The sequence below is a fragment of the Ammospiza caudacuta genome, chromosome 17 (assembly GCF_027887145.1).
Source record: "Ammospiza caudacuta isolate bAmmCau1 chromosome 17, bAmmCau1.pri, whole genome shotgun sequence".
Taxonomy (NCBI): domain Eukaryota; kingdom Metazoa; phylum Chordata; class Aves; order Passeriformes; family Passerellidae; genus Ammospiza; species Ammospiza caudacuta.
The window spans coordinates 8,198,919-8,222,164 of record NC_080609.1 but is presented as its reverse complement, the minus strand read 5'-3'; the positions used below and the strand labels follow the sequence as shown (position 1 = coordinate 8,222,164).

Here is a 23,246-nt window from a genome sequence, read left to right as displayed (position 1 = left end):
GCTCTGACAGTGGAACTGCAGCTCCTGGGGCAGGACAGCCTGTCCTCAGAGATCCCCTGAGTGTGAGGGACCACACAACCTCTGCCATGGGACACAGCCGCAGGGTGAGGGCTTCATTGTGCAGGCAGTGAATATAAAACATCAGAGCTCAGTGTGCTGGGAGACTCCTGCATTCAGTGGCACCACAGAGAATCCCAGCACGATGGGACTGAGTCCTGCAGTGACAGAAAGTCACTGCTAGGACAGAAAGATGCATCAGTCAGTGTTTGGTGACATGCATTTATACTGTAGACTGTCACTTCCATTAACAGAAACATCTTTTTTTGCTGAATGAAATGCCATCCCAATCATCTCAGATCTTTTCTATGATTGTGATTAGATGGGTAGGTTGTCTGTGTTACAAGAATGTTTTTGTGATATGGTGCAAAGAGAGAACAGATCACTGACTAGCATAAATTGCCATGAAAAATATGTAGTGTCTCAGAGCTATCACATTTAGGGACAAGACAACTACTCACATGACTTGTGCATCACTGATGAGAAAAACAAAAAAAGTCCACAGGTCTTAAGGGACAAAAATATATAGAGATGACTTACAACAGCATTATATACAGGACAATATATATAGGACAACACAGCCGTATGGATTACTGAGGGTAGAACCTCATTACAAGGCCATCAGTGTTGAAAAAAGGCAGCAGTAATGATCAAAGGTTGGAAAGATTGAAAGTAGTGAAATTATTATTTCAGAGAAGAGAAATATTTGAAAAGTGGTAAAAAAGCATTTAAAATAATGAATGATAAAGAAGTTGGATTGCAAGCATTTATTCTTGCAAAAATACAAAATCAGTTAAATTGCAAGGCAGAGAAATTAAGATTAGAAGAAAGGAATACTTTTCAGATTAGAATTTGTGCTAGACTCTGGAAAATGTTGCAGCAGAATGCCATTAAATTGTTAAGACCAGAAATGCCATTTTTCAACTATGTAGTGAATAAGGCCATGGATATTTGTAACATCTAATAAAAACAAAATTATTCAACTTTATAAGTTTTTGGGCATAACCTGTTCCTCAATGGGAATAACCCCTAGAGAATGGGATAAGCACACACCTCTCAGAGACTGTTTTGCATATCAGCCCCCCTGAGGCTCCTACAGCCTCCTGTCACACATTTAGTGTGGGCAGAGTGGCTGCCACACACCTCAGGGTGTCAGTATGTGCACAAACAGGGCACTGTCTCATGGACATGGCACCCTGGTTTTGGTGCACCACCCTCTGCAGAACAAACCTTTGTATGGGCTGGGTGTGAATAGGGATATCCTTAAAAATACAACATTTAATGCAAATCTGAAGGAAGGGGTAAAGAATGTAAATAAAGACAATGACAGTGGCATCACAATATCTATAAAGACACAAAATTCTAAAGTATAAAGGTGTAAGAAAATGCACAAACACAAAACCTCTGTGAGGGTCAGTTCAATTGCAGAGGGACAACCTACAGAGAGGAAAGAGCAAATAGGGCAAAGGTTGGAGTGCCAGTCCAACAGTGAGTTCTGAATGGACAGCAGTCTTATTATAAAGGGAGAAACAGAAAGGAATTACTTTACAGCCAGCCACATTGTTGAGATCCTACAGTCTTCATGACATGTGGGATTTTTCAGAACCAGCACCTGCACCTTCTCTTGGTGAAGCTTGTAGGAACACGAGTATGGATTTGCAGTGCTGGATGAGCTGGTCTTGTGATTAAGTATATTAGACTCAAGAACAAAGAGGCAAATATGCTTCTCATGTCATTGTAGTTATGGATGGGAGGGGAACAATTTTATACTGATATTCTCTAATCACTCAGCTCTCTCCTGTTTTCATAGCTGTTATTTTCAATTTTAGTTAGTTCAGGGCATATCTTTTTCTCCTGAGTATCTTAAAATGCTCAGCTATTATTATATTTTGCTCTGATTTTTCTCTTTTTTCCCCTTTGACTTCCCAGACTTCTTTTGTCTGTCTTGTTCTCATTTCTTTTGTATCTGTGTCTGCAGGTGGCTTTTATAGCAAAATCTCATTCTGCTTTCCTGGCCTCCCCCCACCCTCTCCTGTTTTGTTACTGCATTGCCTTTCTCATTTGTGCTTTTCCTGATGCCTGTAACCGCTCATTTCCTAATAGATTCCATTCTGTGCCTATAGGAGTTTGTTCATTTTCCCTGTCCTCAAGCACTGAATCATTGACTCCATTGTACAGAAAGGAATGACTCCCAGGCCAGTCTGCAGAGCAGGTTCTGCTCTCCTGAGGCTGAGGAGGAGGAGGGAAGTGGCTGAGCTCAAGGGATGCCCATGGCAGGCTCCTGGCTCTGAAGCAGTGAACAAGCTCATTATTGCTGCAGCCTCCTCACAGCCCTTCTCTGACCCTGAGTCTCCCATAGCTCTGGCAGCTTCTTGACAAGATTGATCAAACCAGGTGAAGGCACAGTGTATGCTATAGAAAATGCAGAAACCAAACCACTCAGCTCTGAGGCTTTTGCCCCATTCATACATGGAACTATGATTTATGTTGAGCTCTTACTTGTATTTAATACTTGCTGACATGCCCATTGCTTGGTTCTTGAAAGAAGTGCATAAATCAGATATAACACCATCTTAGTTGGACAGAGGGCAGAATAATTACAGTGACCAATAACATTATTGGCATGAGATTCACACTAAACTAACTCCAAAGTTCACAATCAGAGAGGGGTGCCAGAAAGCATTTTCACTTAAAAAATGCAGTAAACAGTTAACTGTAATATCTTCAGGTGCTGAGCTATAGGTTGAGGTAGTAAAGAGATAAGGTAATGATCAATATTTGTCAGCTACTGGGGGGACCAGAAACCAGTGCCTCAGACATTTCCAAAGGCTCACTGTTGGTGGCTGGGATATAAACCTCACTTTCTCTAGATATAAGCTGGTTTTGGTGCAGCTTCCTTCCAGTTATTTTCTTATCCATGTGTCCCCCAGCAGCTTTTCTATACCTAGAGGTCTTAAGGGAATTACAGTCAAAAAAACGCAAGCATAAAAAAAAAAATTAAATTTTTCCTTTGTTTCCTGTCTCATTTTCTGCCCATCAGACATCTAACTTGTGTGTGGTGAGCTCCAGCATATTTCAAACTCTTCATTTTGGGCTGGTAGCAGGAAGACAGAGAGCAAACCACAAACACTTCATCCACAATGACCCCTCAAAGTTTCAGAAGGTTAGGGAGCAGGCTGGCATTGCATTTCCTCGCTTCAGCAGAAAATAAGATAGGTTGGGAATATTGCAGGTTTTTTACAACATCACCATTGCTAATCAGGTCTGATTATTCATGCTAGAAGCTGTGGCACAAACAGTTTTTTGAGTCTTCGTGATGTTCATACTCTCTGCTTTTTAAAAATAAATACATAACTTGGCAGGGGCACAATGCAGCTGGTTGTATGGAATACTGTGGTGGACAATACCAGTGTCACATTGCCAAAAATAATCTGTGAGCACAGCCACAGCTCTCGGGTTAAAGTTGACCCCATTCAGTAAAGCAGCTATTTGCAAATACCAATCACAGAATATTTGCTTTACAAGTATAAAGAATTTCACTTAGCACAAGGGGTCACTGGTAAAGCTGGTAGGGATTTTTCTGGTTAAACTTTCTTCCAACTGAAACCAATCCCTTGTATCACAAAATATGAAATGTAACAATTACTACTTTTTCCAACTTCAAATTGGGAAAAAAAATTAAACAAATCAGATTTTGCATCTGTGAATTAGTTGCAGATAAATGTCTTATTTCCTGAGATTCCCAATTCTGTATTGCTGAGACTGAAGGAGTGTTAAGTATGATACTACCAAGGCCAATCCATTTTTTAGTTATGAATGTGGATTGCCCCAAGGCAGGGCAGTGCTGCTCAAAACCTCCCAGTTGCTCACAGCCTACTGGGCTCCTGCAGTGGTTAGACTGGCACTGCCCACAGCCCAGACTGCTGCAGAATTTACATTGCACCACTGCTGCTTCAGTTATGAGCATTTCCTGAGTAGCATCCAAATACAAGTGAACTTACCCACATTGTCATGTTAACTACATGGGGACAAAATGACACAAGTGTCCTGTTTGCTCACTTATTTCTAGAAAACCAAAGGTAAGGAATCAGATCACACTTCAGTGAGCTTGTGAACACATGCAACATTCAGCAGCAATGGCCAGTTAGACTAAAATTTAATTTGATTCAGATTTAGACAGATGTATAAACCAAGCTGAGATTTCTCTTGTAGGCTCTAAGAGTTCATTCCAATGGGAGCCTCTTTATAAATAGGAATCATTCTTCAATATGGCTAAATGCACTTTGCCAGAGGTGGCCTTTTGCTTAATTCACTTTGTATAAATGGCCAATTGCATGAGTAATTGGAGCTGTGTCTTCTATGATGACTTAGTCTTGTGTAAGCATCTGGCTGTGTGTGAGGGGCACTGTGTTAGCCAGTGTGGCAGTGTGAGAATGACTGTGTTTAATTCGCTTGAAATTCGTAATTTAGAAGAGTTCTGGGCTTTTAACAAGACAGAAGTCAAAGAAGATCTAGAAATTGAAAACACATTTCTTTGCATCTTTGTAAACACTCAGGGGAGAAAATGACAGCACCATCAGTAACCCAGCAACCGAGAAGCAGCAGAGTCTGTCACTGAACACCCGGACAAAGCACAAGTTCACCTTGGTCATCTTGCCCAGCACATTCCTGGGGTAGCTTTCTCCACTGTGCTTAGAGAGATGACTGAATAAAACTGATATGTCTGAGTAAGAAACACACACAGAAACCTGTCCTAGCTAGCTATGCCTTATTTACATTGTTTTTACAAGTCTCCATAGTTGGAAGTAATTTCAGCAGCGAGCGTGGTGCTCATAATATTTTTAATGCAGTGAAATCATGATGTTTCGACATATTGAATAATAACGGCCACAAGGGAACTTTATAACAATAGCGTCCATGAAGTACTGATTTAGCTCTACTCAGAAGACAAATCAATGACTGTAGGGTTAAAAAGTTGACACCTTCTTTAGAGTGAAGGTCCCACCCATGCTGGTACCTTCAGTGCTGCCCTTTACTGAAATACAGCTGTGCTGGCACTCCTGCTCAAAGTGCACTCACAGATGCAGCCAGAGCGATATTTGGAAGGTATGGATGGTTTGGAAAGAGTAAGCAGCTATTCATTGGTTCAAGCATTCTATTGAGAGGCTCTCCTCAGCTGTACTCCAGAGATGGAATGGGAATGGTAAAGGATTGCAGAAACTCCTGCTCTAAGAGTCACTCAGTTGCCTCAGACATGCCAGTACTAGAACTGAACAGAAAATGAGAATTTTTACCTATGACAAAGTAAAAATTCCTTAAAACAACAACTGTTTCTGTGAAATTGCTGACTTAACCAACTTTCAAGGTAAACTATCAAAAAATATTCAAAAAGTGTTCCAATAATTTTCGGGGAATTCTGAAATAGAAAAGTTTCTCTTTTTGGTTCTTCCTTATTAAGAATCAGTAACAGCAAGAAGAATTATAGCACTGGTACAGTTTTTTGGTTTGATGATAGCACTGGTACAGTTTTTGTCCTGTTACCTCAGGGTCCCCCTCCCACATTAGGCACAGGTGTATGGGATGGACAGAACTCTGCAGGGGCAGCCCCAGCAAGACCAGCAGAGGCTGCACCAGGCACCACAGACAGGGAAGAAGTTAAAAAACACCTTTGGTTTCTTTTCTCTCTCAGCAGTAAATCTGTTAACTGACTTCAGAGCTCCTGCTTATTAATGAGCTGTGGAAAGCCAGGTGGCTCAATTCCCTTAAAATCCTGGCAGAGTGCAGGGATATTTGGCTCCTGCCAGATCCTGTGGGCACTTGGAGGATGCTCCAATCCATCCATCACAATAAACTGCCTTTCCCATAACTGACCTGCTTTCTGTCTACATGATCTCTATGCTGTGCTTGATGCTGTGGAAGTTGCTGTATTGTCACCAGGACAGCACCATGGTCTCACTGCTGGAGAAAAATGTGCTTGTCTGTGATTGCAGAAGCCATGAGAAGGTTCTAGAATTGCCAGTCAGCTCAAAGGATCTCAAAATACATAGCCTAGACAAAGACTCAGCAAAAAAGATACACTGACCACGTTGAAATCTGTTGAAACTTAGGTTTGCAAATTGAGTGCAGCATACAATTATGATCAAATGCTTTAGAGGCTGGAACTGAACACTAGAAACAACAAATAAATTTTATCTTAGAAAAGTATACAGGCTGTGATTCTCTACTAAAAAGGAACAAATCAATTTCAGAAAGGGTATAGGGTTATTGGTGGCATAAAATGCTACATAAGCAGTGATTAGCTCCTGTTTTTGTGAATGTCTGCTAGAGAAAACATGATCTTGGTATGATATTACAATACCCAGCATCAGGGGAGAGGAGAATATACAAGGACAAAGTGCATGCTTTGAAGAAATCACCTAATGATAGTCATGAGGCAAAAAAGCACATTTTACACTGTGATGCTTGTCTACAGAACACAGCATAATGCTGTGCAAAGAACAAAGCTGCTCCTGGTTTTAAAAGCAGTGTAACTGTGAATGTGCAGCAGCCTGAGCCAATTTAAATGAGTCTGGCTCTTTTACTGCAGAGAACCACTCTACTGCCCTGCATTCAGTCTAACTTGGAACAAACTCCATGTTTTGCTTTGTATCTTAATGCTGTAGCAAATTCAGTATTGTCGGTGTTTAATTGTTTTGAAAACCTATTTTTTAGTTCAAAGACCTTCTTATACAAAAATTATTGTGTGTTGCCATAATTACTTGTCAGCTTTTAATCACACCATTAACTGTTCAAAGTACAGGTCTGCTGTACTCAAACTCCCACTTTGTAATAAACACTGTTTTGTTGCATTAAATCTCAGGGCATGTTCTGTCTAATCCGTACTCAATAATGACGTTGAAAACCTTAAGTCTAATTCACTCTTTACTTAATGCTTGTTAATTTTCTTTAATACAGATCCACCACAGATGAATAATGTCATGCCAACATCTCCCCTCCTTCCTCAGATGGCACATCAACATTCATATCCCAGCCTGGGACAGATCACAAACCCATACGAGCAGCAGCCCCCAGGCAAGGAGCTGAACAAGTACGCGTCTCTGAAGGCAGTCGGTGAGTGAGCGGCGCGCGGTTCTGCTCCAGCTCAGCTCGTGGCACTTGCTGCCTGCAAGCTGGAAACAAGCTCTGCCTCGTCTGGACTAGATCATGGTCCAGTTTAATGTGGGATATCATGTTACTTGGAAATGCAATGAAAATTAAGACAAGGACTGCAATTTAGGGATAAGAAAACAATGGTGATGGTATGATGTGAGCTCATACATGCACACAAAACTGCCCCATGCCCCTGCAAGACATTTCCCAGCAGCTTTTACCTGTGATGTACAAAAATGGTTCAGCTCCAGTTCTTCATGTCTCAAACCTGTGATGAATAGGGAGTTGGACTTGATGGTCCCTGTGGGTCCCTTCCAACCTGAGATATCCTATAATATGCCTATATATGCATTGTGAGGTGTATTTCTCACAGCTTTCTACACAAATGAGAGAGAAAAACTTAGACACGTGCCCAAAAAGAGAAGGAACTCACACAGTTCTGAAGTAAGAGGTTCCACATTCACTGCAAGATGCACATTAGTAGATCACTGGAGGAATGTTCTGAGATCTTGTGATTTCAAACAATTAGTGCATGATAAAATTCCTAATAAAGGCCCTAGCATTGGCTTATTTCTGTGCCTGATTAATGTTATTTTAAATAAATGAGAGAACACCCTCAAAGAAACAGCTGGGGGGATAGAAAAGGACAATAACGAGTAAAAAATTTAAAATAAATTTCATCTTGAATGTCTAAGTTTATAATAATTTCCAGGGGCTTTAAATACTTGCTACACACCCTGCAATGACAGAAAGCCCCTTCCAGACAATAATACATTAGTAACTAGGGTGTCTTTTCCCAAGAGCCCTTGGTTACCTTTCACATATGGATGTCAACATCATTTCCCCATAAATTCAGCAATGCTACTCTCCCTATTTCCTGACAGAGATACCTATCTAGAAAAAGAGCAGAACAGCTCAGGGCTTTCTGATTTAAGAATCAAGTCTTCACCATGCCAGAAAAAAATTTCATCACAAACTTACATTCCTTTATCTGCACTTCAGGATACCAGACCTCTAACAAAATGTACATCAAAATCCCATCTCAAATAGCTCAGTTTTTCTTTAGCTTGTTGGTTTTATATCTTACAAGTAGTGTTTTAAATCTGTTTATAAAAACAAGGGTTAATAGCTTTCTGCTGGGTTTTGAATACCAAGCAGCTTCACAATTCCTTCTTCAAAAGGTGCTACTGTGTAATGATGTGGTGATTATCACAGATTTATGCACTGATATTGAGCTTCTTTTTCAGATGTCAATTTAGGTCAAGCCAGTCATCAAAGCTGAAAGGTATTTAACCATAACAAAATGAGAGATGAAACACTCTAAGAAACTTCTCTCATCTGCCCAAGAGCCACTGAATGTACCTTTTAAAAAATTTATGAAATCAGAACTTATATATTTCTTGTGTGTCTGAGTACAAGTTTTTAAAGCAGCTAGATTATAACCATACAGTTAAATCAACCTTGAAAGATTGTGCACTTCAGCTCCAGAAGTTGTATAATGCCTCTTAGAATCCTAAACTAAATTAAACATAATTTCAGGGACATTTTCTTCCAGGGGGATTGCACCATCTTTCCATGCTTTTCCCATATTCTTTCCCTCCCTTCTATCTTTTTTGCTAAGTTTTAGATGCAGGTGAATTTTCACAAGTACAGAAGTGCTGCATTGTGATCCAGACTTCTCAGCAGAAAACAAGAGAGGTTTTGAAACTGTTGCACATTCACACCTTGTGTCTGGACTTATGGAACAAGAACTAAATACACTGGGTTATCAACCATTTTCAGACTCTCAAGGCCCTGATTCCTCCCAAGAGTAGCCCCTGAGTACATCCCAAGGTCACACAGAGGCTTTTCCCTGATGCCAGCCAGGCCTAGGTCTGTGAGCACGCTGACATCCAGCTCTCCAGACTGCTGGGTTCGTGTTGGCTTTCAGAGAGCTCTGACAGGGAAAGGGAGCTGGCCAACATCAAGCCCACCAGTGCAAATCTAACCTGACATCATCTTTGGAGCAACCAGACATAGACTGAGCTCACTCTGACCTCGAGTCACAGGGCAAGGAATTTTTTGCCTGCCACCATTCAGACCTGTATTTATGGATCCCCAGAGCAGGTTAATGAGTGTGTGTAATCCATTCCCTTTTGCATTCATTGATTGTGGATTGAGGGTGCATTCATTTGCCTCAAGAGAAACTTAGTAAGGGATGTGTTCTATATTTCTCCATGCATTTGAGGCAAACCATATTTACTTAAGTGCCCCTTACTCTGCACAATCTCATTGTTTGGGTGTAGTCCACTATGCTTAACCCTTTTTTTTAATAAGGGACTGGAGGAAGAAGCATTTCTAATGTTTTGTAGCAACTGTAGCTATAGCACATTAATATCCCTCATCAGAATGTGGCCATAAGTGGTAAGAAGTTTAGATAACTGAAAAAGTGAAGCTTTACCAGAGGCAGTATTAAATTAATTTCTACACAGCTGCTTTCTTCTGAACTACAGATGTCCTAAAAATTTGGCTTATTTTAGAACTGAGCTACTCATTCCTCAATGATTGTCTGCTATGAAAATTCAGTTTATGGAAAAGTAACAAGTCACATTAATCTCTGTTTTGATCATGTTCAGGTTCTCCATTAACTTCAGTAAAGATTCAAGTGCTTGTGAAAACAAGAGACAAGAGAGCCCTTGCTATCAGTTTGCATTGTGGGTAAGAATGACCACACCTTGGTAGTGAGAGCAAGCTGATGCCCAGGAACAATTTTAAAGCTACACTTCATACTCCAGGTGATAGAGCTTAGCAGAGTGTGGCTGGACATTGGACTGCTCATGCAATGTGTGCATTGCAGCGTCTGATTCAACACCACAGAGGAGGACAAAGTTAAAAAGGCTGCTATGGATGCCTTTAGCTTAAAAAACCTAAATATTTTTACTTGAATGAGCACAAAATGCACAACCAAACACTTTTACACTCTCTGGAAGAGGATGTCTTCCTCATTTCTTGTTAGGAATTCCTTTATTTGCTGCAGCCTCCAGAATTCCTTAAGTACTGACCATGGTTGTTGACCAAATTCACCTTTCCCCTTCCTGCCTGCTGGCATTTACATCCCTGAATGATGTGAGGACATTCTGTGCCTATTTTGTATTCTCAGATGAGTGCCTGGAGTACAGTAATGTACTGGTGAGTTGAGATGTGCTTACTGTTTTCCTCACTGCACTAGAATTTTATTTTCCTTCTACCTTGGCACACACAGCACCAGGGAATAACCAGCAGAGGCAGAGGACCACTTGGAAATGAGGCAGAGAACACGCATTTCCTGAACAAATAGATAAGAAATTTACCTCCTAGCATCTCCAGCCCACCTGGCTGACTGCTCTGACTTACTGTTAGGTGCACTCTGTTCATCCATTACCTTTCCATTTTCAAGCCACAGAATATCTTTTAAACAGTGAAAAATTTTTCCCACCTCAGAATGTGAGAGACTGTCTGAAGGAAAAGGGTTAACAATCTCCAAGACCAGTCCCAGAAGAAGTGGTCATTGAATTTTTTTCCTAAACACCCAGTGTTTGGAAATTTCAATTTTTTGGTCACCTGAGAAAACATGATCCTGGTTTTCTTCAGTGCTGTTGCAGTATTTGATTATTTATGTGAAAAGTGCAGAAAGAGGTTTTTCTGCATAAATTATTCTTATTTCTGGTTCATCAACCATGTTTTTACTCCATGCTTAAATGGTTATTGCTCACTTAAGCAATACTGACATGCCTGAAGCTACAAGTGGATGGAGATCTTGTAGTTGAACACCTTCATGAAATTCAAGTCCCAGGACATACAAAGGTAGCTCATCACAAATTTTTATGCACATCATTTGGACATTCATTTGGAAAGTATGAACAATCCAACTTCAAAATCCACTCAGCTAAGCTGCAAGAGCTGTAGTCCATCCTGTTGCCTAAGAGTTTCCTAGAGCTCAAACAGGCCTCATTACCCTGAGTTATTAGTTATTTATCCAGTCACACTCTTCCGCAAATCTGGCGCAGTAACAGTTAATTTTCTTTCCTGAATTTCAGGGAGTGCAAAATTATTCAATATCTTTAGACCTTCTTGCAGAAATGAAAACATACTCCAAACCCAACTTCTAAATCCCCAGAGGACTGGGAAAATGATCACTCAGCTGCTAGAGAGGTGCACAAACATGCAAGTAAAAACTGAGAATACAAATGTTTCTACATTTGATTTTCTGTTTCTTTCATGAATTTTCTTCTTCCCTTCTCTCTCACACACACACAAACATTTGAGGAACTGACTGGACATTGCCAAAAAAAAATAAATAAACATACAATGAACAAAATTCCTTCCCAAAACACAGACTGAGAAAGCCTTCCCTGATGCTGGGAGTTGTTAGTCTCCTGTGGGATTAAATCAGATCTAATTGATTTGATATAGTGGAGCTAGGAGGATATAATTGGCAGCAGACCCACCATCACATCTCTGAGTCTACAGCTCCCAGCATTTCTTGAAGCTGCACAGTTCTTTGATCCCAGAGGAAACATTAGATTGTGAGCTAGCTCTGCTTGCAGTTGCAAAACTGCAAAGTGAGACTCTGCGAATATGACACTCAAAGAATAAATATCTCCTGGTTAGGTCCCTGCAGAACAAGTGTGGCCACAAGTGTGCCAAGGCACCAGGCAACAACTCCCCAGAAAGGTGAAGCATAAGAGCAAACTGACCTGGTCCTGTGTCCTCTGCACACAGAGAGGGATCCAAAGGGAAGATCACCTGAAGCTTTGCTCTGGGCTGTTATCTTTGAGCCATCTTCTTGTCTGATGGGAAATTTGTTGCTGCTTTCTCCCAGGCTTCAAACCTTCAATTTCCATAGAAATGGCTGTAACTCTGTGCTGGTGCAAGATCTGTCTCTTACCATGAGACTCTCCCTGTAGTTCATTGTGCTCTGGCCTGGAAAGAAACACTGTAATTGGAAAAATGGAAACACACAACATGCCTGCCCATGCATTCACAGGTTTGATACAGTCCAATTGTAGGAAAAGCAGAACAACAAATTTACTAGACCCAATATGTTTGCATTAATTTACTTTCCTATACCAACCACACTGTTACACTGAGAGGTAATATTCATGTTTCTTTGGAAGGCTGAAAAAGGAATTGTGCTTTCTCTTCAAAGACAAAAATAATTTTCAGTTACCACTTCCATAAGCAGTTACACAAAGATGGATCAAAAACATCTGGGGCATAGGAGTATCTCACTAGATTTAACACCATGAAAAACAGGGAAGCAGAGATTAAAGCATCACTTGTAATACCCAGAGGGTGACTCAGATAATGATTTCATATATCCAGAGGTATGTGCTGTGTGATAAATAATGCTCCACTAGATCTGCCCAACTCAACACTGGAGCTACAGATCTGGCTCAAGAAAGTGGGACAAAAAGCTGGATATCTTTTCATTATTATTATTATTTACTGAGCCCACTGTGGCTGGAGATTTTGAAGCTTTTGAGGGTTCATTTGTTAGGGAAGTCTTTCATATTTTAATCCTTGCTTCCACTTCAGGCACAAAAGAAAAGCCAAGCAGCACTCAGGAGCAAGCCCTGCTTCACCAACCCCTGCCAGCACCTTCCCTCAGCCTCCCCAGTCCCCACCAGAGGAAGTGCAGCATCACTTCTTTCACTCTCATCTTCTGAGGAGACCCAGCAAATTTCACAGCCTGCACAGTGCATGCAGATGAAATTACAAGACCTTTTCTTGCTTCCACTAAATAATTTAATTATTTTATCTGTTATTTACCCAATTGGCTTCTGATACCCACAGGCACACTGTCATAGGTAAATACAAAATGCTTGGAGAGTCTTGATCAAAATATTTTCTTGTTTTATCATCCAGAACACTCATTTCTCCTTCCAGTGAAGTACTCATATTTTAATTATAAATGTGGCGTTTGTGCAGAGCCTCAGTATCTTGGAGCTAAATCTTCTGCTTTGCTGACATTCTTTTTTGGCTTTTTAAAAAACAACATTTTGCTGTAAAATCTACAGGAGGATATTCTTTCTGAGGATGGGGAATTGTGCTCTTAGCAATCAGACTTCCAAGCAGCCATTGCCCATTCCATCCTTTAGCAAACAGCCAGATTTGTGAATTTTGGGGATTTGTTGGTCTTGGCAGAAACAACATCATGGCAGGAAGGAAACTGTAAATGGTCCTTCTTTAACAGGAAGCAGTTTTAGCACCAAAATAGGATTCTCCTAGACACTGCCATCTATGTTGGCTCCTTTCTTGGACTTTAGCAACACACTGAACTCGGGAAAGAAAGGAAATCTGACCTTGAGGTATATTGAGTTTATATTTAAACTTTTAGTTCTGTGGGCTGGACTCATACCTAGTGAATTTGGTTTTCTGAACTTGGTCAGCTCCCTGGTTATGTAATGGCTGAAGAACATTCATAGTAATTTATTAAATCTTAACCGCTTTTTCATGCCAAAAGAGCAAATTTAAATCTGTGCATCCTAATTCTTGTTCTTGATGTTGATATTTTTTGCACCTATTCTCCCTACCACAGAGAAACAGCCTCTTTTTTTTTGTTATCAGCACATTAAAATAGTGAAAAGTAAATCACCAATTACTCACAGAAGTTCAACTTCTAAGCACCACTCCACATTCCATCACTTGTGCACCATAGAGAACTCACACCCTTCCACTGAAAATTAGGTTGGCTCTCTGGAAACTAATTGATTTTAAAAATCCTTATTATGTGATAATGAATCAAAATGAAACAAAAATCTCATTTTTATGGGACATAATGGGGAGATCTAAAATAAGAGTACCAGAAACCCAGCTAACTGCTAGAAAATGGGGTTTTGCTGTCTTTTGCTTGTCTTTTGGCCTTGAAGGTAGAGCCTTCAGAGGAACTGAGCTTACAGTAACCAGGTTTATTTCCATCCACTGAGATCAGTGGCAATCTCAGGAAGAAAAGAAGTAAATCTAAATCAAACATGGGTCATTCCAACCTATTTCTATGAAATGCTGATGAATTTTGCATGAATTTTTTTTACACATTAAGTGATGCGAAGACATGAGTGAAATTTTATGCTCAGGCAATAAAAGTGAGCCAATAAAAACTAGACTCAGCTCATGTGATGACAAAGCCTAACAATGCTGAGCATTTTCACTTGCAGCCCTTCCTAAACATCCCTCTCTGTAACTGTTTTACTTTGCAATATAAACATACTTTTCAACCTGCAATGAAATTTTTGTCATCAATTATTTAAGCATAGAGATTGATCCTAAAGATATGAAAACAACTGTGAATACCTGCAGATAAACAGCAACACTGTGGGATCCCAGCTCAAATCTAGATTGCATCTAAGTGTGGCTTTTAACAGTTCCCACCATGGAGCCTACACATGGAGCACTACTTGCTTTTAGCACACTCCACCCATTTTTCCCTCTGGACTATTAGCTTTGTAGATAATGTATGGTAATATTTTTGCAGGAAGAGTTTCATACCTGTGTTCAATGTGTGATATCCTGTTTTAAGACTTTTCAGCTTTGTACATGGGTATATGTACAAATGTGCAATGTAATTCAGGATTACCCATGAACACAAAAGATAGTGAGACAACTGATAGGAATGAATCCCTTATTAACAATATCATATAAATAGCAGCAATTATCTTTCTGCTATTTTGGTTCTGCAAAGGGGGCTCTAAAGACAGTAAATGTGTTTTTAAGAAATTGCACACATAAAAGTCACAGAGACCATTGCTTCATTCCTACATGTTCACACTATAATAACAAAGAGCTTGAGGCATGGAGAGAAGAAGAGCAGTAATATGATTTGCAATGCACGGTTAATTTCTGCAAGAGTCTTTCTCTAACAACTTATTTGAAGAAGAATAAGGGGAAAAGAGAAGTTGAAAAAGAAATCTGATATGTAGTGGTAACAACAGCACAAAAAAATCACCACAGAGCTACCATTTGTTTCCATTCTAAGGGAAAAATGAAGTACAACAGGCAGTTTTTGCAGTGGGAAGGTTTGCCAAGCTTTCCAGGCTATGGAAGGTGCTGCTGTGGAGAGCAGCCAGGGCCCTGCCACAGGGGAGGAGGCAGAGCTGCAGCTCAGCCCTGCTGCTGCTCATTTTGCCCAGCAATTGATATGATTGCAGCTCCTGGGGAACGGGGCAGAGAGGAGCTGTGCACTCCTGTGCCTGCAGCCTGGTGCGTCCCTGCGAACTCTTCGTGGCAGGGAGCTGCATGGCCTGGGCTGCCTGTCAGTCACTGATGCTGCTGCCTCACGTGAGGGCTCTGCCTTGGACTTGGCCCAAGCTGCAGGAAAACCTGAAGAAACTCATTTTCTTCTGACAGGGCAAGTTTGGGAATTGCCAGGGAACACGAGTTCCTTTCACTTTGACACATATCTCTGGTTTGGAAACCTCTGGCAACCATGCTCAAGAGTTTAACAATACAAATGCGATAGAGTCTAAAAAGAGGGAGACAGGAAAAGAAGAAAAATCCAGAACTCAATATGCATAAGTATAGCTATGAAACTATTTCATTCCTTTTTTTTTTTTTTTTCCTCCTGAGAAAAGAGGAGAAAAAGAGAACTTTCTAATAGAAACTACTTATGCTACTTATGCCAGAACTATTCTGGGAAAAAAAAAAAATCAAACTCAATACAGAAAAATTACTAAAAATCCTTTTAAATTAAAGCAGTTAAGAAACAGATAAAATAAAAATAAATTAGGCAAAAAATAGCTATTACATCACTGGGACTTATTTTTTTCATTTAACCAGTACAATTCAAAAAGCCTGTAGGCCTTTCTTCATGTTGAGAAATAATAGTATGATGGCAGTTGAAAGGCATAAAAATACAACTCTATTTCAGCACTAAAACCATATCTTAATTACATGTTCAGACTCTGAATTGGGTTCTCTGTGCTCTCATGCAGCTTCCTATGTCATCACATCTGGTATTTGCAGCTCATCTGTAGTTGATTCAGACATATGTGCAAGAGTTATAAGCAGCAGTATATAAAAAGAGACAAAAATATCAATCAAAAGTATTAAAATTGAAAACAAAACCGAGCACACAGGAGAATGCCAACAGCGACGTGTGAAAAGAAAATTCAATTACGTTCATGCTAAGAGCAATTGTTACAAATAAACGTGGTCAGGAATAGCAGAGCTTTTTCAGTCATCGTTAGAGAAGGTAAACTGACACCTGAAGAGAAACCAAGCAGGCTCTCTGAGATGCTGCACCCCCTGCAGAACAAGGTGAACTCTGCTCTGCTGTGCCCCCTCTGTGTGCAGCCCCCAGGAGCAGGGGGAGCCCAGCACTGCTCACTGCTCCTGCACATGCCCCTGCCATCCTCAGACAAATGGAAAGTCCTCACCAACCAAAAAGGTTACAAACAGTTATTGTTGGTGTATGGAAGCGTTGCGCAAGTTCTGGCACAATCAGATTTATCCTGAGAAGCATTAAAAACCACCCAGTGAAAAAGCAAGCAAGATTACTGGAAGAAGAAGTGGAAGAAGCCTTTTAAGCAAATCTCCTAAGTGTTAACCTCTTTGGCTTTGGACAGCATTTTCAGAAAGCAAGCCAAACCTCCTTTCCTAAATCAGTTTATGCTGCAGTCATGCTTTATTCAGAAGTTAAGCATGACAGCATGACTCCTTAGATAGTTTCTATTCCAAAAGGCAAGTTTTTATACCATATATAAGGTTTCCAGTAAAAAACCTGATAAATATGTTTAAATGAGATAAAATGAAATAAATATTTCACAGTAGAACTTTTCATATTTATTTGCCATTGTAGATGCCATGAAAGCCACAAGCTTAGAGGGCTTTAGGGAAAAAAAATAATGAAAAAACAGATTTACAGTTACAGGAATGCCACTGGCTGCATTTTCAAAGAAAAGTCAGAGATTTTAATACATAATTCTCTTAGACTTTTACAATTTCATCCCTTTGGATCAAGAATAGAATTGGTGTTCTTACTTCCTCTAAAATTTATCATTCATTGTACAATACTGAACCAGCAGTTTAGCATGTCGTTGCTTGAATTTAAAATGTTAAATCACTTGAGGTTACAACCAAGCAGTGTGATCTTTGTCTATCTGCATGCAACAGATTTCATGTTTGCTAAAAACATTTACAATTCTAATGTTATTTTAACATGAGTCAGCCACCATTTGTTTCCAGGTTAACAGAGCCTATATCCTGATTAGTCAGGAAAAGTCTTGTTTTTCTTCTACTGGTTGGATTTGAGTATCTGCATGCCAGTGGTCCCTAGATTAGGCAGAATGTGTGTGTATCTGGAGTATTTTGATCAAAACCAAATCACAATATCACTGCAGCACTTTGCAAAATTGAATCATAAATATTGCAATTTAATTCTATGCAAATCAATGCAGGCAAGTATACAAAGCCCAGCTGGAAAATCTGTTTTACATGTCCAAGGAGAAACCTGCCTAAACTCACACAGTAAATAAACATTTGGAAAAACAGAAAGAAAAAACCAGACCGTGCAGTGCTGTGCTTTTTGGCACGTTGTCAGAAGAGGGGCACTCTGCTCCCAGCCATGTGGCTGCTCCTGTGTTGCAGGGAATGGCAGCCCTGCTCCTGGTGAAGCACATCCTGCCTGATGCCCCAGGAGTCCATCAAAATCCCACTGATCCCAGGCAGGCAGCAGACTTTGCTGTGGGGGTTAAAGAGCAGTGCTGAGACTGGAGGCTTCACTTACCCAGTCTAATTACATTCCTGTCCTAAACCATTCCTAATGTGTCTCAAAACCGAGAAATATTCTGGCCTCCTCAGCCTTTCATAAACTGTCACAAAGATAATCAAAAGAAGAGAAGAAATGTTTGGGCCTACATATTTATCTTTTTTCATGTCTCGTATCTTGAAATAATGTTATTTCACTGGGAAAACAAAATGTAGTCTTGTGTCTGGAGGTGGACAAGCTCTTTTCAAACAATGTCTGAGAAGAAAAGGTTGATATGGTTTGGTTTTTTTTCATGCTTGGTCTCTCTCCAGATCACTGTAAGAAATCAGTAAATAGATGAAGTGGTAAAGGGGGCCAGGAGAGGAATAACACTGAGCCACAAAAAGAAGTTCTACAAAACTTATGTGGGGTTCTATGCACAATGTGTTTTTCTTTACCTCTGGCAGTAGTAAGAAATAAAAACTATGGGAAAGAATCCAAAGATATATAAAACAGTCTTCATTTTCAGAATGTCTTGGAAAAAGGCAAAATGGTATTAGAAGAAAACCAAATATTTAGGACAGAAATCTATGCAGGCCACAGGCTGAATTCTGAGTTTTTAAAACTCAATACAAGAATGAGAAGGGTGGCTGCAAAAATTATTTTCAATGGCATTTATCCATTCTTGAAATTTAGTATGCTTTAAAATTGCTCCAGCTTGTATAGAGCCACCCCAGTCCCTGTGAGCTGAGAACAGTGACCAGCCATGAAACAGCCACACTCCCTCCTCCTGGCCACAGACAGATCTCTCACACCATCCTGCCATTCCCCGTTCTACCAACAGAATCCTGTCTTGCTGAAATTTCCCCATGCATTCTGTTTTCTAATCCCCTTCACATCATGCAGAGCAAATGCTTCTATGGTCCATGATAGTTGGTGAGCCCCTTAATTCAAAACACAGCTCATTAGTTATTTGTTTTATTGCATGGAATACATTTTCCTGTGAATTTATTGGATCCAATCCATACCTAGGGCAGCTAATACAACCTCTGTCTGCGTGAGTTTTTTCCCTCACCCAAGAATAAACTCGTGCTAATGTACAAATGATACTTTGATTTTCAGATTAAATCCTGCAAGAACTCTCACACAGAGCTGGTTTATGTCTTGGAAGCCTTTGAACATATTGTCTTAGATGCTAGCTTGGAAAGGCAAATGAATAAGCAATCACACACTCAGAGAGGATCAACAGCACCACCAGAGGCAGCAGCCCAGTATTTCCCTGGGCAAAATTCTCATGCTGTCTCTGAGTCAGGATTCATTACCCTTCTGTCCTTCCTTGAGTTTTCACTTTCATTACTTAGAGAAAGAGAAGTTTCCCACAGCTTCAGGTAATGACACCAGGCAAACCCATAGCTGTGGAAGCAAAGCCTTGTTACAAACTGCTGTACAGAACAGAGAGACTGCCTCACAAGCCTCCCACAAACAGGCACTGACTTCATTTCAGCTGTTCAGGTGTGTCACTGATGCAATTCCATTGCTGTCCTGTCCTCGGCACTTTCCACTGCCTTGCTTTCTTCATCTGTAGCCCTTCATTTGCAATAGAGTCTTTTTGGCTAGAATAAAGCTCTGCATTTCACAAACTAGTCCTTAAAATACATTCAGAAAACAAACAATTCTGCAAACATCTAGGGAGAAACAGTGCCCCTACATAAATTGATATCTTTGACTGTAAGGTCACACAGAAATTTTGCTTTAGGGTTTTGATTTTGGGGTTTTTTAAGTGTCTTTAGAGCTTTTATAAAGGCTCACTGCTTTGTGGATTCTCTTCCCTCACTTCTTCCCACACCTAGGTGCCTATTTTCACAAAAACTGTAGGACAGCACTGTCTTTCAGGATTCTGCCTTCTCCCACAGCTGTGAGTGGTGTGAGTACTCAGAGCCATGGACCCATAGAGATAAGAGCACTGTCAGTAAGGAAATGAGTTAAACCCCTGTGTAACATTTTACAAGAAAAAGAAAGCATTCACAATGATAAGGCATGGCCACAGGACTCTATGCCACAAGTGCTTACACAGTGATGTTGATAACTACTTAAGCTGGGGAACAGAACATTACACAGTTTCAGAGCTACCTCTCAAATACAGCTTATATTCAAATAAACTCACTGAGAAATTCTGGCCCTTGGGCAGCCACAAGGATTTTTGCCGCTGATATTCAAGAAAACACATTTTCATCCACGGTATTTACTTGGGAAGAGAGTCACTGGTTTCCATGCTTTTGTTACATAACTCTGGATTATGAAGAAAGATGTGCAACTTCCATGTCATGGCAGGCTCACACTTAAGGTTGGAAAAAAAATTGTCATTTTTTTCCAGATGAACAGTAAAACAGTAACTAAATGGGTGCAGTACCTTAAAGAAGTAAAAGCCTTACCGAAATATTGAAACTGAGAACATTTTTGTAATTAGCTACTAAGAAGATGGAACTCAATAACACTCAGAATTAAAGCCCTTCTATTATTATTTTGCAATGTTAAAATTACAATTTTTTTATTCCTTTTTCAAACAAAACAGTGATATTTTAAATCATCTTTTTTACCAATCAAGATACAGAAGCAATGGAAAAGGCACTTCTATAGCACCTTTCATCCAAAATCTCAGAATATTCTACACATAGAAATTCAACTTCCTAACACAAGTTCCTCCTCCAATGTGCTAACAGCTCATTTTACAGCAGGTGAAACCGAGGCAGAGGGAAGTTGAGTCATGTACCTAAGGTCACATAACAAACCCATCCTCTAACTCCAAAGTATCTCTTCGGATGTTTAAAGTCCACAAAATATTTATAGGGTCTGCTTTAGAAGAAAAACAAACTCCCTCAGATTCACAGATGATTTTTAAAGTAGTTGGCTTCAGGATACTATTAATACACTTTTCTTGGTAAAACATTTGTTACAAAACTGTGCTCAATATTACTGTTCTGAATCTTTTCTGCTTTGATAATAAAAAGAAAAAAACCTGTTTCTAGACCGTAGCAGCATCAGGTCACTCACACAGAGCACAGCCCACTGCTGTTATGAAACCTGCATGAAAAACAACAACGGCGCTACGAGTTGCCAAAAGCTCTCTTGAACAACTGAACAATTGAGGTTTATCACTGCTGATTTTGCTTATATTTGCTACAATGCTATCTCCTCCCCCCATTTTTGGTACCAGTGCCTGTGTGGCCACCTGCACGTGCAAGCAGAAACAAACCAGGCTTGAAGGAGGCTAAAATATTCAGCACAGGGCTGCCTTCCACTGCCAGCACAGGGAAGCATCCTCAGGCAAAGCCTGCAAAGTGTTACTTGATCAGGACAAACACAAACAGCAGCTCTCCCACACAAAACCAGCCACTTGGCAGCTGTTTGCCAGCTTTCTGCTTGACTTTGCTGATGAAGATTTACAGTTCACATCCTGGTTTGTTTCCTTCAAGCCCAGTTTCCAGAGAACAGTTGAGATGTCCCTAGAAAGGGACAATGGACTACACTAGTTAAAGCAACTTTAATGGAACCAAATTTACAGAATTAATAGTTTCACTTTCTGTATGGTTTTCCGTAAGAAACAAAGAGTTGAAAATCTGGCATTATAACATGGCACAAACCAACTTCAGACACATCAGAGGCACAGTCCTTGTGAGGCTGATTTCTTCCTCCCTGTTTCAACTGGGAAAGTCTCCTTTATATACAACAGAAATACAACTTACTCTTCTGTAGGACATCATCCTCAGAGTGACTGACAATCTGAGTGGCATTTCTAATGTCTGATAAAATTCAGAGACCCAGGACCATTGCAGTGGGAAAAGGGGCGAGTGAAAAAATTAACAGAAGCTGAGGATGTAGTGTGAGCTTGTTGTGGCCTCAAAGGGGAAAATGGCAGGAAAAGCCAGGCAATAAAAATATCTGCATTTTTTGGTCATTATTTACATAGCTGCATCACCACAGCTATTTCTAGAAAGAGAAGTCATCATTTACCTTGCAGCTGATTAAAGATCTTGGCTACAGAAGACAAATTGCTGCAACATAACTAATACAAAATTAAAACTACAAATTTATACATTTACTCTATTCCTATGTTAGATTAGCTAAATTTTTAATTTTTGTATGCAAATTAAACTAATTTAAATGTGAAACAGGCATACAAATGTATCTCTATTAAAAGCTGGACATAATTAACTGTGCTGAATTTAAATTATAGAAGCTAGTGTGACTTTTCATAAATAGCCAAGGTCTCAGTCATATGACATCACTCCCCTAACAGCTGGCCTGCAGTGCCTTTGATCTAAAAATTTATAAATGAGGACTTGTGTGAATATTCACAGTGCCTTTTCTGCAACCATTTTTTTCAATTATTGATAACAGATAAATGACATAATAGTAATGCAAATGCATTTCCAGCCTGTTTTTATTCATAATGGTTCTGTGACATTCAGAGAATATTAACAAATTGAAAGGACAAGCCACATGTAGAACTGGAAGCAGCTCTTTCAGGGAGAAATAGGTACAACTTCTTGATTATTCAGATTACAGCTCTCTAAATGAAACAACTCACTCCAAAATCAAAGCAGAACTTCACAGACTCTCTTTGTAACACATGACAGGTCTATCAGCAATTGCAACTGCACGCCCTGGGCTGAAATGAGAGCAGGCCATTATCTACATTCTGTGATTTGTTTCCAGCAGAAGACACCTGTATGCTATAGAAAAGCATTCACTCAATGCCTGAAAATGGAACCAGATGGAGTTGGTTAAAACACACAAAGCCCAATTTGACAGCACAGAAAGGAGCAATTTCAGCCCACTGGAGATGAAACACCTCTTTAATGACACAATTAAGGATTTAAGAGCAGAGTCCAGTTGCACAGTCATTTATACAAAAAATGTCATGAGATAATAAATAGCAGCTGCCTTTGGTAATATTCCTCCCTGTTGAGGGGCCAGGAAAAGGGGGATGCACAACTGAAGCCTGATCTTGAAGATTAATATGATGCTCCCGGGAATTTCCCCACCTTGCGTAAAGATCCAGTTCAGAACTAGAGACAGGGAGAAAATTCAAAGTGCAACAAAAGCCTCCTAGGAATACTTGGGTGAGAGAAAAAGAAGGAAGCTACATAAAAAACAGTGCAAGGAATTAAAAACCTCATGAAGGCAAAAGGAGCTGAGCTGTAGAGACAGCTACAGGCACCAGACTTCGGCAGAGAAGCCTTACATGGCACGGCTTCAAGGAAAATGGATGGATCCAGCTAGGGCACAGTAGAAGTCAAATCCAGGCTGACACAAAATATATTCCAAGTGCACCACT

The 23,246-nt window shown here is 40.1% G+C and overlaps 1 protein-coding gene across 1 annotated transcript in view; it reads left to right on the top strand.

The window, feature by feature from the left end:
- Positions 1 to 23,246, top strand: part of SHISA9 (shisa family member 9) — a 175,845-nt gene that overhangs the window by 151,175 nt on the left and 1,424 nt on the right. The window contains 1 exon segment of the mRNA XM_058816300.1: positions 7,012 to 7,167. Coding sequence (XP_058672283.1) covers positions 7,012 to 7,167 — 156 coding nt within the window.